The sequence below is a fragment of the Fringilla coelebs genome, assembly GCF_963513975.1.
Source record: "Fringilla coelebs genome assembly, chromosome: 2".
Taxonomy (NCBI): domain Eukaryota; kingdom Metazoa; phylum Chordata; class Aves; order Passeriformes; family Fringillidae; genus Fringilla; species Fringilla coelebs.
In genome coordinates, this window is record NC_140029.1 from 48,536,265 (window position 1) to 48,552,444 (window position 16,180).

Below are 16,180 nucleotides of genomic sequence, written 5' to 3' on the forward strand. Positions count from 1 at the left end.
CAATATCAACTCCAAAATTTCAACTTAATGCAATGACTGGGGTTTCTTCAGGTAAAAATTTCTCAGCTGTACATGGAGTTTCAGTTCTCCAGGCTGTGTTCTGTTGATGCCTTCAATGCCTAATCTTCTGCACTTGATAAACTGGCCTAAACTAGAGCTCATTGCTGTTAATTTTTTAAGGTAATTACCTAGTTATGTAGTAATGTAGAACTGGAATACACAAGATCTACTACTTTACTATTAGAATTTTATTGAGACAATAGACATTTCCAAGTGATATACAAAAGACATCTATGATGTCTAATGATATTTAATACCTCATAAAATTACTTACCTAGTAATACCTACTGTACTAAATAAAAGGCAATTTGCAGATTTTAACACATGAGAGTGCTCCCCAAGACTTAAAGTAGCTCAGGGAAGTGAGTTTGCTACCGGTCTAAGTTTGTTGTTAGTGAAATCTTTCGGGTTATTTGTAAAAGCAGGAGTTCTAAGGTCAAGTTTTTACTTAATTATCCTCAGTTTTACCCACACAAAGTCTGGCAAGTGACCTGCTTATCCACCATTCCCTATAGGCCTTGTGAGAGTCCGTTTCTGCTTGGTATTGCTTCCTCAGGTGAGGGGCTACCAGAATAGCTCTGCCTACGAGCACCAGACACGGACTTGGGCTGTGTTTGGCTTTAAATGTGCTCTACTGTCTCTTCTTGAAGAACCTTTAAAAAGGGGGCAATGCAGTTTCTCTATGCAGTTCAAGGTGTGGTAACTCATCCTTCAACCTTCATTTCTCACCTTTTTCCTTCACCCAATAATGCCCTTTCAAGACAGTTTAAACTGACTGAATATGATCCTAATTCTTGCCCAGCATCCAAGTCATACCTCTGACTCCCAGCAACTGTAGGCTTCAAATACAGCCCTTACACACCTCTTTTGTGCTGTGGTTATGGTTAAAAATTTGCAAACTGTGGACACTCCTTCCTTGCTACTTTTTGGCATAAGAGCATCCCCATGTAAATGGGTTAAGGCTTCTACACTTTTTCCTTCCCAGGTTTGAACCAGGGAAATGCAGCTCTGAGGTAACTCAATATGGAGGTTTGTGGTTATTCCAAGGATTGCCCCTCTAATCCAGGCTGCTAATCCAGGTCAGGCCTTTCCTGTACCTCGATCCCTTGCAGCAGTCCTCTACCGCTGTGACAGGCTACCTGCTTGTCAGGCCTGGCCTAAAGGGGTGGCCTGGCTGTCCTGCCTTTGTGGCCCAGCATTGAGGTACTGCCTCAGTGTCCCTCAGCCCTAAGAGGAAAAGCCATCTTCATTAGCTGAAGGGTGGAGGGGAAAGCACAGCTGGCACAGGAGAAAGCTTGTGTGTGCTTTGACAGCTGTGAATGTGGTGAGAGAGAGCAGGAGAGTGAAACCAGGATGCAGAACAAATGAAGCTGAGTATTCCTGGTTTTCTCAGCTTTTCTCCTAAGTAGAAAGCATTATCTCCTCCCTAAAGCTCTTACGGGCTGTGTGGGTGCTGCTTTTCAGGGAAGCTAAGACACAAGTAGCCAAGCTGTTCATGGGGCCATCGGGTGCGCATTCCAAGCCAGCACAAAGTGCCTGGGGAACCCAGGGAAGGGATGAGAAGAGTCCCTGTCCCTTTCCCGAGTCACTCTCCCCTTGGCAGCATGCCTGGGAAAGCAGCACGGACTAGCCCCAGGGCTGGGCGGCTCCGAGGCCAGCCGGCTCTCCCTGAAAACGGTGTCGGGAGTGCTTTGTTATCCTGGCCGCCTTAGAGCTGTCCCCAAATTTTGGGGAGAGAAGTGTTGGCTCTGGCTGCCTACCAGGAAAGCGGCACGGAGCCCGTATGCCCTGCCCAGAGGGGGTGTTGGGGATGCGCCTGCCCCATCCCTTCCCACCAGGGTCTCGACCTCCACCTGCTCCACCAGGATTACGGTCCCCAGCTCGGAAAAAAGGGCGGGGAGGCCGAGGTGTCCCGTGTCCGTGGGCCGCGGGCTCGGTCCTCCCCGGTTCTGTCCTCCCCGGGCTCCCCCGCCCCACACAAACCCTCACTGCGGTTTTTTTTCCCACCTTCACTGTTAACAAAACGCGGTGATTAAGACTTGAAACCAACAAAGAGTTTTTCTTCCACCTTAACCTTGCACACAATCCTTTAACAAATTAATTAATCCTAATGAATTAACACTTCATTTATTTAAACGCGCTACAGTTCATGAATTAAATTTTCATGCAGTGATTAAAGGCTGTTAAAATATGCATGATTTCGTTAAAATTTTATAATAAATCAGGGCAATGTGTTACATGACAAGGCAACTACTTCCCAGCCCCTCGGAAGGTGCTTTGATTCGCGCTGGGGGGCGGGGGGAGCCGAGCGCTCCGCTCCCCGTTTGGGCAGCCGAGCGGAGCCCGGGGCGCGGTGAGACGCGGCCGGCGACCGAGCCCTGTCCCCTCGGAGCGCTCTTCGTGCCTCTCGCGGGACACAAAGCTGCGTTTTTCGGCTGCTCCGCTGAAACGTGGCGTCCGTGCAGCGCGAGGGATCGTGGACACGGGTGAAAGCCAGCAGCCGGTTTGCCCACGGAGCGGGGCTGCAAGGGAGCAGGGATGTTTCTGGGATGTTTTGCTGGAAGGGCTTCTCGGTGCGCTTTTTAATTCCTCCGCACCACTTGAAAGAAAGAGCGAGAAACTTTACTACCAACAGGACCTGTAGTGTTTTCCACCGGACCTCTCCCTAGCTGCTCCGGTCTCCCTCCTTTCCCGAAAGGGGACGTTGTGATCTACCTTGGGACTTAAATCACCATCAAGCGTTTCAATTTTTAATATGACAACATTCTACACTTTGGCTGCAAAAGCAATTATTGCGGCTTGTACATCAGTAATTAGCCGGTCTTTGCTGATGTAAGGAAAGTCCTCATTAGGACAAGGAAATACTTTTTGTGCATTCACCCAAGGGTTGGTTGTGTTTTGTTGTGCGTTTTGGTTTTTTTCTTCTGAAGGTTAATTTTGATCATTTAAAGGGAAAATAGCTTTTACTTTAAATGGGATATTGACTTCCTGTGAACTTCACCAAATAACACATGTACTGTAGGTTTTGTCTCAGTGGTCCCAGTGACACTCAGGGTAGGACAAATACCGTGACTGCAAAGTGTAAAGCTAACATTTGCTGAAATGAAAATATCCAGAGGGTTTAGAGTGAGCGGTGAGATCCACATTAGCTATTTTTTTTAAGTCGGGATATATAGCAAACTATGATCAGACGTTAATAGTTAATATCATAAGCTTTAGTATATTCATCTTTGGGGAATCCTAAAAAGAGAAATCAAACACAATGGGTTACAGTAATTAATTTATAAATCGTTTCACTGTGGGAATAAGGGGTTACTTTATTGCTTTCTCGAGATAGGCAGTTCAGTCAATTAAGGAATTCTGCCTATTTCTTGCATTTGAAGCCGGAGAAAACTACGGGAGACAAGTAAATATGTATATATGTGTGCCTCCCTTGCTTTATTGAGCATCTCGGGCCATAAACGTGGGGCTACAGCACGGTCGTGTCGCCAATGAACTCTCTCCTCAAAGCCTGCGAGTTTATTGCCATCAGTATTCATGAGGCTGGGCGTACCCACGAGGAATAGAAACAACAGCGAACATTAAAATAAAATCTATTACCAGGCCCGCGCGATTCTGAGCCTGGTTCAAGCCGTCTGCCGGGGGAGCTGGCAGTGCGTGGCGGGGAGAGGGGGCCACCGGGGGCTGCTGACAAGGGGTGCAGGCTCCCGGCGGGCCCCGGGGAACCCCCTGGGGCAGCAGCCCCCGCACTCGGTGCGGCCAAGCAAGCAGCAGGGCAGCGGCGGCGCCGGGACCGGCTGCAGCGCCTCAGTAGCGGGAGTTACAGGCAGACGGCAATTTTTAGCGTTGCTTTACAAGTTAGCCTAAAGTTAGCGCTCTAGTTCTTGAGGAAAAAAAAAGAAGAAAAGTTTTTCCTCCTGGACTTGATAAGTGACAGACCAAACGGTGCTCCACAAAAACCCCTCTTGTCCTTCTTCTCCCCTCTCCTGAAAGATCAGACACAGGGAAGATTTGGCTGCAACTCCCTAAGGAGGCATCTGCAGCCGGGGACGCAGCGGGGAGCGGGGGGGCCGGCAGCAGCAGCCCGCCTCCTCCCCGGGGTCGGGAGGCTTCGCTCCCCCGCACGCCGTCACCTCCGTCCCTCGGGCGGCCGCGACCCGGGCGGTTTCAGTGATCGAGCGAGGAGTCCCTGACGGGGGGTGTGTCTCCAGCCGAGTCGGTCTGCTTCCCCCCGAGGAGAACCAGTAGGATGCATACCGCAAGCTGCAGAGACGGCGCGCCCACCCCCATCCCAGGGTTCAGAAGACACCTCGGAGGTGGGATCCTTAGAACTCCTAAAGGTCCTCACCTCCTCAGCCTCCGGCCAGCGCTGGGGGTGGAGGTGGGAGAAAGGCTGAATCCTCTGCCTTTCTGGCGTTAAAAAATAAGCCAGTGAACAGAAGGGGTCGTTTTAAAAGTACTGGATGGGGGTTGATGTTCCTCCAGCCAAGGAGAAGGTCTCGCCCAGCAGCACCTGCCGTAGCCGTACGTTCCCGTTCCTCTGGTGGCTGCTTGCCCTGGCTGTCTGCGCTCCCTGCGTGCCCTCGCTGCCCCGACCCACCCCCTGCCAGCTCAGAAGTTAAAGACCTGGCCGTAGAGGCAAAGCAAGTGCCCGGAGGTATGTAGGCAGGAAGGCAGGTCACCGCTTAGCCTAGAAGCCCTCCCCTCGGCCGCCTTTGCCACCGCTTGCACATTTTTCCCTTCTCTCAGCGTTTTCCTTCGGGAAACCTGATGAACTTGGTCTGACAGCATCCTGGAGAGTGGGGTTCGCCAGAGGCACACTGATAAGCACCCATGCATCCCAAACGGAACAGCAACCCTCGCGTTCCTCCACGGGACGAGGACGTGATCCCGGTAATCCGCCCCCCTGCCCCGCCGAGCTCAGCCCAGGAGCACCGCGGCTCTGAGCTGGATCTCGCCATGGTCAGGAACGGCAGTCTGCTCGGCTCGGGCCTTGCTCCTGGAGCTGGGCACTTTTCAGCAGCTTTGGACAAAAACCGTGATGTGCTCCACTTTCTTACTCCCCATCCCTTTCCCAGGAGGATTTTCCTTTACAATGGATGGTAGCTGAGAAGTAGCTAGAATAACTCATGGCTAAAAAAAAAAAAAAAGAGAGAAAAAAAAATCAATAAATAGACAAAGTATGTTTTGTTGATTCTGATACAATGATTTCGATAAATAAGGAGAGCCCAATCCCAGTTTCAAATTCACCCTCTTCAGAGATGAAGTTGCATTTCGCTACCCCAGGGGACACGGTAATGGATGGAGACCTGGCTCCCTCTCGCACATGTAATTGGCAGACGTTCCCTCCTTCCTCCTGGACTGGCTAGGGAGCTAGGGAAAGGCTTATGAAGACAAATGTGTCTTCACTTGGGGTTGTGGTGTGTGCTGTTGTGTGCGCGTGTGTGTTTTCCTGCGTGACCTTTCGGCTATGTTTATGCGCATAAATAAGAGGCGATCAGGAGAAACGGAACAATTCCGATGCACTCCCTGGCTGTCACATTCCTGATCCAAATACCCCGCTGCCTCTCCCCGTGTCTTGCTTGCCTGCAGCCCTGCTGAAACAAGCAAGGCAGCATCTGATCGGTCACGGAGGGACGGCTCCAGTGTGCCCCAAGGGACAGACAGGATTCACCTTGGGCCGTTCGCTAAGGATTCGAACTAATCTCACAGGCACAGTAGCAGCTTGGCTCCTTCCGTTGTTTTGCCTCCGACTTCATAAAGCAACTACAAGAAAAAATAGAATCTATTCTAAAACGGGACAGACATCCCAAATCACTCATAATACCAACAGGGTCACTCAGCTGTTTGATTCAAAGGCAAGAGTATTCTAAGGATGAACCACAGAAAAGGAAGGGAAAGAAGAGAAAGAGAGAGAGGAAGAGAAGGAGAAAGAGAGAGGGAGAAAGAGAGAGAGAAAGAAAGAGAGAGAAAGAGAGAGAGAGGGTGAAAGAAAGAGAGAGAGAGGGTGAAAGAAAGAGAGAAAGAGAGAAAGAGAGAAAGAAAGAGAGAAAGAAAGAGAGAAAGAAAGAGAGAAAGAAAGAGAGAAAGAAAGAAAGAGAGAAAGAAAGAAAGAAAGAAAGAAAGAAAGAAAGAAAGAAAGAAAGAAAGAAAGAAAGAAAGAAAGAAAGAAAGAAAGAAAGAAAGAAAGAAAGAAAGAAAGAAAGAAAGAAAAAGAAAGAAAGAAAGAAAAAGAAAGAAAAAGAAAGAGAAAAAGAAAGAAAGAAAGAGTTGGTGATGGTTTTGTGCTTCAGGCCACGCCAGTGCAACTTGGGTTTTCCCAGGGAGCAGGAGTTGGGGCTGGGCAGCAGGAGGAGATGCAGTCTCACCTCCTCGGCTCTGCCCGTGCAGCGCGCACACGCACGCCCCGCGTGGGCACAGCGGCTGTCACCCGCGGCGCCTGGCACAGCAATAGGTGCAATAAAACTACACGGGATGGGGGAAAATTAAATTACAGGGAAAACAATAGCTTCTGAATGGTTCAAACAAACGTCTGCCGCCGCCCGTCTTCTCCAGGAGCCGGTGAACAATTCGCGGCCGGAGCGGGGAGCGGCCGGAGGGCGCTCCTTTCTCTGGCAGAGCTCCGCTGCGCGGAGGGGCAGCGCACCTTTGTGCTCCAGCGCCCAGGGCCGGGCCGGTTCCCTGCGCCTCTCCGACAGCAGGGAAGGGGCGCCCAGCCCCGCACCCCGCCCATCCCCGCCCCATCGGGGCGCCCCGGGCCGCGCTGGCGGCCGCGCAGCGCGCACGTGTGGCAGCCACAGGTGCCGCAGCCGCCCGGTGCTCGGTGCCGCTCGGTATAAGAGTGGCCCCGCCGCCGCCGCCCCGGTGAGACGGGCGAGGGCTGCGGGAGATGCAACAAGGCGCGGGGAGGCAAGGACCGGGGGCGGCGGGAGGAAAAGGAGGAGGAGGAGGAGGAGGAGGGGGAAAAGAAGGAGGAGGAGGAGGAGGAGGAGGAAGGGGGGGAGACAGCTGATGTCTGTCAAAGCCGGAGCCGCCGCGCTCTCGCGAGAGCCCGCCCGGCGGTAGCCACGGGATGCGGGGCTCAGGTGCGGGCAGAGCGCAGCGCAGCGCGCCCGGCGCCGGGCAGCGGCAGGCAGAGAACTGAGTGAGGGAGGGAGCGAGGGAGACGGCGGGGGCCGGAGGGAGCCTTGCCGCCCGCTCGCCTACCCAGCCCAGCCTCGGCCACCGCGGCAGCGGCGGCGGCGGGGGCAGGGTCCGCTGCGGCACCGCCGCCACCACCGGCTCCGCCACCGCCACCCGCCGCTGTCAGCGGCTTCCCCCGGCGGGAGGAGAGAGCCCGGAGAGCACTTTTCCCCCGACTTTAGGAGTGTTTGTGGATTTACATGCCAAGCCTTCAAGATGATGTCCATGAACAGCAAACAGCCTCATTTTGCCATGCATCCCACCCTACCTGAGCACAAATACCCCTCTCTACACTCCAGCTCGGAAGCAATAAGAAGAGCATGTCTACCAACTCCACCGGTAAGGGACAGACAGCTGCAGCTCTCTTCTTTCTTTCTCTCCCTTACAAGCACACACTTTTCTTTCTTTCTTTCTCTCTCTCTCTTTCTGTATACTGCATGTATGTGTATGTGCATTAATAAAAAAACCGCTGCGAGGCACATTTTGACAAGCGGCGCTTAATGTTTTTTTCATGTCTTCCTCTGCAATCATCTGAGCGCCTGTGATCTTTTTTGAAAGCGGTGTTCACACGAGTCTCCGACTTCATCCACTTTCTGTATTAATTTTTATGACTCGGCCTCTGAAAAGGAATGCGTTTTATGTGCTCTTGTGTTTGACACAATTCCCCAGCTGAGAGTTACAGATCCATTTCTTCTCTTCCTTTCTCTTCTCCTTTCGTTCCATTTCCCCCCTTTTAATTTATTAATTTATTTGTTCCTTTCATTCCTTCCTTCTCTCCTTTCCCGATTGCCCTTGCTTCCTTACCTTTCTACTCTTTGCTTCTTTTCCTGTTTTGCTCCCTCTTCTTGCTTCCTCCCCCTCCCATCCCCCCGTTATTCTACCCCATCCCTGTCTCCCCTCACTTCCCCGGGCTGTCGCCTGCTATACCACGCTTCCCCCAATCTCTTGGCTCTTCCCCCCGATCCCGTATTCCCTTACACGCTGATCCTACTGCCGCCTTCCCGGCCGTCACCCTAACTTTGCCCACCTCTCTTTCCCCTCCCTCGACTTTCCCCCTCCTTTTCCACGGCGCTCCCGCAACCCCACGCTGTCTCCCGCCCGTCCCCTTCCCCCTCCGCACTTTGCCCCCTCTCTGCCCCCTTGCCCTCCTCTCCTCTCCCCGCACCCCGCTCTGTTTTGTGTCTCCTGCAGCTGCAGAGCAATATCTTCGCCAGCCTCGATGAGACCCTGCTGGCGCGGGCCGAGGCTCTGGCCGCCGTCGACATCGCCGTCTCGCAGGGCAAGAGCCACCCGTTTAAGCCCGACGCCACGTACCACACCATGAACAGCGTGCCCTGCACCTCCACCTCCACCGTGCCCCTGGCGCACCACCACCACCACCACCACCACCATCACCAGGCGCTGGAGCCCGGCGACCTCCTGGACCACATCACCTCCCCCTCCCTTGCGCTCATGCCCGGCGGAGGCGGCGGCGGCGGAGGCGGCGGCGGCGGCCACGACGGGGCGGGCGGCGGCGGCGGCGGGGCCGGCGGCGGCGGGGGCGGCGGCGGCAGCGGCGGGGGCGGCGGCGGCCTCATCTCCACGTCGGCCCACCCGCACTCGCACATGCACGGCCTGGGCCACCTCTCGCACCCGGCCGCCATGAACATGCCGTCGGGGCTGCCGCACCCGGGGCTGGTGGCCGCGCACCACGGCGCCGCGGGGCAGGTGGCCTCGGCGGCGGCGGTGGTGGGGGCGGCCGGCCTGGCCTCCATCTGCGACTCGGACACGGACCCGCGGGAGCTGGAGGCCTTCGCCGAGCGCTTCAAGCAGCGCCGCATCAAGCTGGGGGTGACCCAGGCCGACGTGGGCTCGGCGCTGGCCAACCTGAAGATCCCGGGCGTGGGCTCCCTCAGCCAGAGCACCATCTGCCGCTTCGAGTCCCTCACCCTCTCCCACAACAACATGATCGCCCTCAAGCCCATCCTGCAGGCCTGGCTGGAGGAGGCCGAGGGCGCCCAGCGGGAAAAAATGAACAAGCCCGAGCTCTTCAATGGGGGCGAGAAGAAGCGCAAGCGGACTTCCATCGCCGCCCCGGAGAAGCGCTCGCTGGAGGCGTACTTCGCCGTCCAGCCCCGGCCCTCCTCCGAGAAGATCGCCGCCATCGCCGAGAAATTGGACCTCAAAAAGAACGTGGTGCGGGTTTGGTTTTGCAACCAGAGACAGAAGCAGAAACGGATGAAATTTTCCGCCACCTACTAGGGGCGGGCGGGAGGGGCGGCCCCGGCATCGGGGGCACCGGGGGGGGCCGGGCCGGGGCCGCGGGGGACGCCCACGCACCGCCACCGTCGCCTGAGACGCCGTGGGAGGCTCCTGGGGACCAAGGGACGATGTAGAAATTAAACGCGAACTACTCGGGGAGAGGGGGGGGGCGTGCGTGTCGGGGGGTGCGCTATCAATTATTAAAACAAAAAAGACACCGGGACACCAACGAGAAGAAGGAGGAGAGAGGAGGTAAAAACGCTCTAGAAGCCCAGGGGGGGTCACTTCTGCGGCCCTCTCCCCTCTCTGCCCCCCAGCCCCTCGACAGAAAGCGGGAGAAAGAGCAACTTAAAGCGTAAACACACACAGACACACACCAATAAATACCGTGACAGCAACAGCCACAAACCGAGAAACCTAAGTCACAACTTTCCGAAGGAAAACAAAACCGACCAACAAACCCGGAAGGCGAAACTGTTGGTGATGATGATGCTACGTTTGGTTTGGGTCTCTTTTCATTACTTTCTGCTTTTTTTTTCTTTACCCTGGCTTAGTGATGAATGAGGACAGCGGTGGTTTGGTGCGGGGAAACTTTTTCTTTAGTTGACTTGGGTTTGGGTTTTTTGTTTGCTTGTTTTGATCTTTATTTTTCTTTTTTTTTCTTTTTTCTTTTTTCTTTTTTCTGTTGCATTTTATTTTCCTTCGAACGCGGTTTTGCGCGAGGCTTTGGCGATGGGTCTTGTCTGTGCCGGGGGAACGGTGAGAGCGGGGCAAGGGCCGGCAGCGGGGGAGCGGACCCCCCGAGGCTAGGGAGCCGTCCCTTTCCTCTCCGTGTTGCCTCAATAATCATAGCTAGCTCAAGAAAAACAAGGGGAAAAAAAAGTTACTCCACAACCCCTTTGTCTCTCCTCCCTCGCCTGCGTGGTTTGCGTTTCCAGCTGTGTCCAAAGACGGGTCCCTCTCTTTGCAGAGATGCATCTGGAGGCAAATGCCAAGCCTGCCAGAGCGGGGATGCTCTCCAAAAGATTATGTTCAGACTCATTAAGGCTCATGGTTAACTATGTTCTTTCTCCTCCCTCCCTCCCTCCCCGCTGCTCCCAACCGTATGCCCCCCGGCATCCCCACCAATTCTGCTGGATTTAGGTTAAGGTCCCACCTTGGTTTCCTCCAAGGGCTGGAGGTTATTGCACCCGGTAGGCAAAAGAAATCACCGGTGATGGGTTTGGAATGACATTTGTTTCTGAGGGATGTGCACGTTGGGAACAAACACACGACAAAAAATCCACTTGGGCTTAAAAGTCGTTTATTGTATATCATAAACGTTACGTGGAGGAAGGCTTTTGGAAGGGGTGTGTGGGGTTCAGTTTGCACTATCAGTCTCCTGGATTGGAAGCGATGATGTTGTTCTTTAATAACCATGCTGGTATTGCTAAAAATCATCAAGGTGCGTTACATGTCTCACAGATTGAAAACAAACAAAATTATCAGGGCTTGTTCGGTAAAAAAGAGATTGACGTGCAAAAGCCATCTCTGACTCTGTCTCTTGCCGAGAGACTGCTGAGGCTTTCGAATAAAAAAAGAATTTCTGAAAAGAAAATACCTTTCAGTTTAAATCAAAACAATCAATAGACTGAAATTATGCATGACATGACCTGAAAAAAATTTTAAAAACGAGAAAAAAAAGAAAAATAGAAAAGGAAAATAAAAGAGGGGGGAAAGGCATAGAAAGATCCGTGATAAAGTCTCGATATTATTTATTTATTTATCTATTTATTTATCTATTTATTTTATTAATATTATTATTATTATTATTTTGTGTATCATTGTTTGCAGCGCAAACATTCTATGCATTTTGAAACTGAGCACTAAATAGACTAGCTTCTGGTAGAATCTTTTGTGGATGGTGTAATTTCACAGTTTAACTGCCTGTTTTCACCGAAAACACAAACGTTCTTGTCACGTTCTTGTATTTAGATTTAAAAGAGGGGAAAAAAAAAAAGAAAAAAAAAGATAAGAAAGACGATTGTAAATATTTTCTTTAATGCACAAAACAACAACAACAACAACAAAAGGTTACAAACTGCAACCACATGTGGATCCTGAAATGTCTCACTGAATAATCTACCTGTCCATGTATGTTTGCTGAGCTTTCTCCTTGGTTGTGTCTTTACTCTATTTAATTTCTATCAGAAATATTTCTGTACGCCAAAATACAACAGGGAGATGTGTCCCAGCATACTTACAAATAAAACAAACGTAAAAACAGAATAGTTATTATTATCATTATTGGGTGCATTTTAAAAAAAGAAAAATATTTCCACGGCTGGTAAATTCAAGGTATGGCCGTTAGACGATAAGACTAATTCTACCAAAAAGAAAATAGTGAGAGATGTATTTTTCTGCTAAATCCAGAAATCATTACTTTGAGATAGCTCTTATGTGAAAATCGGTGCTCTGAATAAAATTAACTATATATTAGCTGCGTGTGTTTCTTGAAGTTTATTCTATAACTGCAGAATATAAATCAAAGTAAAATTTTAAGAAGGACTTCTGAAGTATTTCTTTTCAGTGTGCTGGAAAGGATTATGCACCTACAAAATATGTATAAAAAAGAAAAGCTTGGGTGGTTTCAGGTTTATATGTTGTTCTGACTGGCCTAATTGCACTTAATTATGTATCAAGATACTTTATTTTTATTTTGGGTTAATAAATATGAAAATCCTAAACTGATCTCTCCTTATGTTGTGAATGCAATTGTTCATTAGGAACGTATAGGATGCCACCTACTGCTTCAAGTGATCAAAGAACCTCTTTCTATTTTCTGATGACCTGTGACTAGATCAGATGCCAAATGTAAAAAGTTACTTAATAGCTGGGATTATTTCTTCTGTAGACATATTTTAGCCAAATCTTTTTAATTTTGCCGGTAAATCTGTGAACCAAGACACGTGATGTTCAGAAAAGAATAATACGTTTAAAAAAGCTGTGATTTTAAACAACTGTTGATGTTAAAAAATAAGCACTAAAGGTATTTTTAAAAAAACCCATAGATCTCGTCCACCGGAAATTGACTTGTTTCTGTTGTTATTAACTTGAAATGTCATCAGAATTTTTAATAAATGCATTTGTAAAAATATTATTTTATAGAAAAGTATTACCGGATATCATTTTTTGGAGAGTCAGGAATGAACAAATAAAAATAATTACAAATGCCGAGTTTTCCTTTTCATCTGCCCCAAATGATATGGAAATGTTGAAAGTGATACCACATTTGTATCATTCAGTAATGACCGATGTATGTATTGAAAAGTTGAGGAGTTTTGTTTTGTAACAAGTACAATCCTTATCGACTACAAAGAAAAAAAATAGTATGTTAATAAAACAGATGGTGAAAATAAACGCTTTGCAGAGTTTCCTATTTTTCATGGTAGGAAACTGTGCAAAACCAAAAACGTCCCACTTTCTGTTGGATGAATCTGAATAGTTCATAAAGCCACAAAATTCTCCTGAGACTTTTTAATAAATAGGAAGGAAGGAAGGAAGGAAGGAAGGAAGGAAGGAAGGAAGGAAGGAAGGAAGGAAGGAAGGAAGGAAGGAAGGAAGGAAGGAAGGAAGGAAGGAAGGAAGGAAGGAAGGAAGGAAGGAAGGAAGGAAGGAAGGAAGGAAGGAAGGAAGGAAGGAAGGAAGGAAGGAAGGAAGGAAGGAAAGAAGGAAAGAAGGAAAGAAGGAAAGAAGGAAGGAAAAAAGGAAAAAAGGAAAAAAGGAAAAAAAGAGTTAGTTTGTAAGATTTAACCGAAGGACTATTAAAACTTTTGCATCCGAGGGAAAAAGTAAGATAAAAGACGAAGAGGCATTTATTCCCCAACAGCGCGCAGCTTCTCGCATAGAGAAGAGCCATTTGTGGCCAAAAAGATACAGAAATCCCCCCCACTCCCCATGTGCCAGGGGCCGAGGCCGCTGCCGGGCGGCGGCTCTCACGACTCCTGCACTCCAGCCTGTGCCCCTTGCCGATGAGCGTTTCGCTGCTGTCATCCCTTGAACGGCCTTTTTCTCCACAACCGAGGTATATCGTCCCTCTCCTAGTGTTTCCTAGTGTGATTTTCCAGTCCTAAGTCTGCTAGACGCGGTTTGGCTCCCGGAATTTCTGCCTAACACTTGCTCTCCGCTTGCTTTCAACTTAGATTAGGCCATCATAAGTGAGTAACAGACACCCACTGCCACGGTCGTATTGATTTTTACTCTCCTGTGATATTAAGACTAATTCGGTCCTGGTTCAACAAGTAAAAAGGCTTCCCAGAAGGAGAATGAAGTGTCCTACAGCACTGACTTTATGGTTTATGTGCCTCCCTCCCCGCCTCCCTGTGTTACCCCTTTTCTCCGAAGAGAAATAGATTTGTCGAAAGATAATTATTTTAACTCTGACGGACTCGAGCGCATAAAGCTTGATAGCGCCGGTGGTGCCCTGTGTTATTCTGGCATTTCCCAAACGATTTTAAATCCCTCCAGTTATTTATATCTCGCTTTTCAGCCGGCGCTGTTTTTTTTCTTTTTTTTTTTTTTAAGCTTTATTATATTTACCTGCTGATTCCAAAGCAGAGGCAAGCCTAATTGATTTTTAAAAGATCAGCAGCAGAATTCTAATCCGCTTGGGAACCTGTTTCCACCTGCCAGACGAGGGTCTGATTATGGGTAATTATGTTATTTAAGAGTTGATAAAATAGCGGGGCCCGGCGCTGCCCGGGCCCCTTCCGCAGCCGGGGCGCGGAGGGGACCCGCGCGGGGAGAGCCGGGCGCGGCGGGGCCGCCGCCATCACGTGCGCCGCTGCAAACACAATTACGGGGCCGCCGTTAATAATTCATGGGCTGAGATTTAGAAAATTAATAAAATGAATTATAACAAGAGGCTAATTAAAAACTTTAGTAATTGTTGTCAAGACAGCTTGATGGGAGGCGTGCTGCACGACGCTCCCCCCCCCCCCCCCCCCCCCCGCCTTCCCTTCCTTCCCCCTTCCGCTTTTGATAAGCTTTTTCTTTTTCCTCCTTTGCGACCCCTTCGCACCTGAAGGAGGCTCGGTTTGGGAGAAAAGCAGTGGATGAATATATAGGTCAGCTGAATATATAGGTCCCAGAGATGAGACCGAGGTGCTAAAACTGCAAGCAAGCCTCTTCTCATCGTAGCCAGATAGATAGGCAGGCGGCTGGTGGGTGGGTGCGTGGATGGATGAATGAAACCCAGGGCTCAAAAGTTAATTTAAAATAAGATGTCACATATAAATCTTTGAAGAAGCAGTCGTGGCAGAAAGAGCGCCTGCACCGGAGGGCCCCAGCCCCGCCGGCGGGCGGACGGGCAGCGCTGGGGGCAGGCAGCGCCGAGCGGGGCGGGCAGCGCCCGCGGGCACAGGCGCGCACTTTCCGCCTTCTCTTCCGCGCCAGCGAGGGCAGCGGCAGGCGGTGCGGGGCCCCCACCGCGCCTCCTGCTCCGCGGGGGGCGGAGGCGCCGCGGGATGCTCGCCCTCCCCCGCCGAGAGCCTTTCCGCCTGCTGCTTGGAGATGCAACTTTGAGGCGGACTGAGCGCGGCGCTCCCGCGGGCAGAGGGGGCCCGGGAGCCCGGTCCCTGCACGGGTGCGGGTTTAGAGCCGTGCCGCCGGCCAAGCCCTGCTCGGGAGCTCGCCGTGGCTGGTCGTCCAGGGACAGATGCACATGCAAAATCTGCTTCCCAAACTGGAGTCACAGCCCCTCTGGGAAAGCAGACGTCCTCCTTTGACGTCTTTTTAACTCCTTCAGCCTGCTTACCTAAGTGTACCAAAGCATCTCTAACTCTGGGGGAAAAGTGGTTAAACACTTCTTTTTGTTTTAATATAAAATTAAAATTTATCAGGCAGTCGGGGGGTAGGGAAAATTACTTTTAAAAATGACGTCTTAAGACGTTAATCACTCTAAACGCTGTACTTAAAGTTATTTAAAAGGTTTTATATAAAAATTAATAATTTTTTTAAAAGACACTCGGCCCTGATACGTTGAAGATAAATTGTAACTTCCAGCTGATTTCCACAAGCGAGCCATAAAAGACTCCGAAGTGCCTCGTTGGGTGAGAATGCCGAGCGAGCCTGCCGCTCGCAGGCTGCAGCGCGGGGCGGGTCCCGGTGCGGGGACAAACCGCCCCGAGCCAGGGTCCAGCAGCGGGAGCAGACAGACGGCTCATGCGGAGAGGGCTTTTCATCCCTTGCCCGGGTGCAAGAAAGAAATTTAAAATTGTGAGGCAGAGCTAAAATATGTAAGAGCTGTGTGTATGCTTTTGGTTTGATTTTCTTTTTTTGTTGTTGGTGCTTTTTTACTTTATTTTATAAAGGGTGTTCCTTGACAAGAAGATAGCATGTCAACATGAACACATCTTTTTAGGGGCTGCGCGGAAAGGAGACGAGGCGCCAATATACATAACTTAGCCCTTGATTGTGGTCATTATATAAACCGAATTACTAACAAAAGTTTGTTTGGTTACTAATTATAGCTCACTAAATCTCTGCCTCTCTTCACTTCAGCATAATGTATACAAACTTTTGTACACGCGGATCAGAATAAAACAAAGTGTTGACAGCATCCAGCAGTGGAAATTCACTTACACAAGACTTTTTTTTCACTGAAGTGTTGACAATAAACATTTAATGAAGGCAGAGACTTGGATGTCTCCAGACAGTG

The 16,180-nt window shown here is 50.3% G+C and overlaps 1 protein-coding gene across 1 annotated transcript; it reads left to right on the top strand.

The window, feature by feature from the left end:
• Positions 1-7,458: 7,458 nt before the first annotated feature.
• On the top strand, positions 7,459-9,483 carry POU4F1 (POU class 4 homeobox 1; the record flags this gene model as incomplete). Its single annotated transcript, XM_084224518.1, has 2 exons — positions 7,459-7,581; positions 8,434-9,483. The coding sequence occupies 2 exons, from the start codon at positions 7,459-7,461 to the stop codon at positions 9,481-9,483; spliced, it is 1,173 nt and encodes a 390-aa protein (XP_084080644.1).
• Between the last annotated feature and the right edge of the window lie 6,697 nt (positions 9,484-16,180).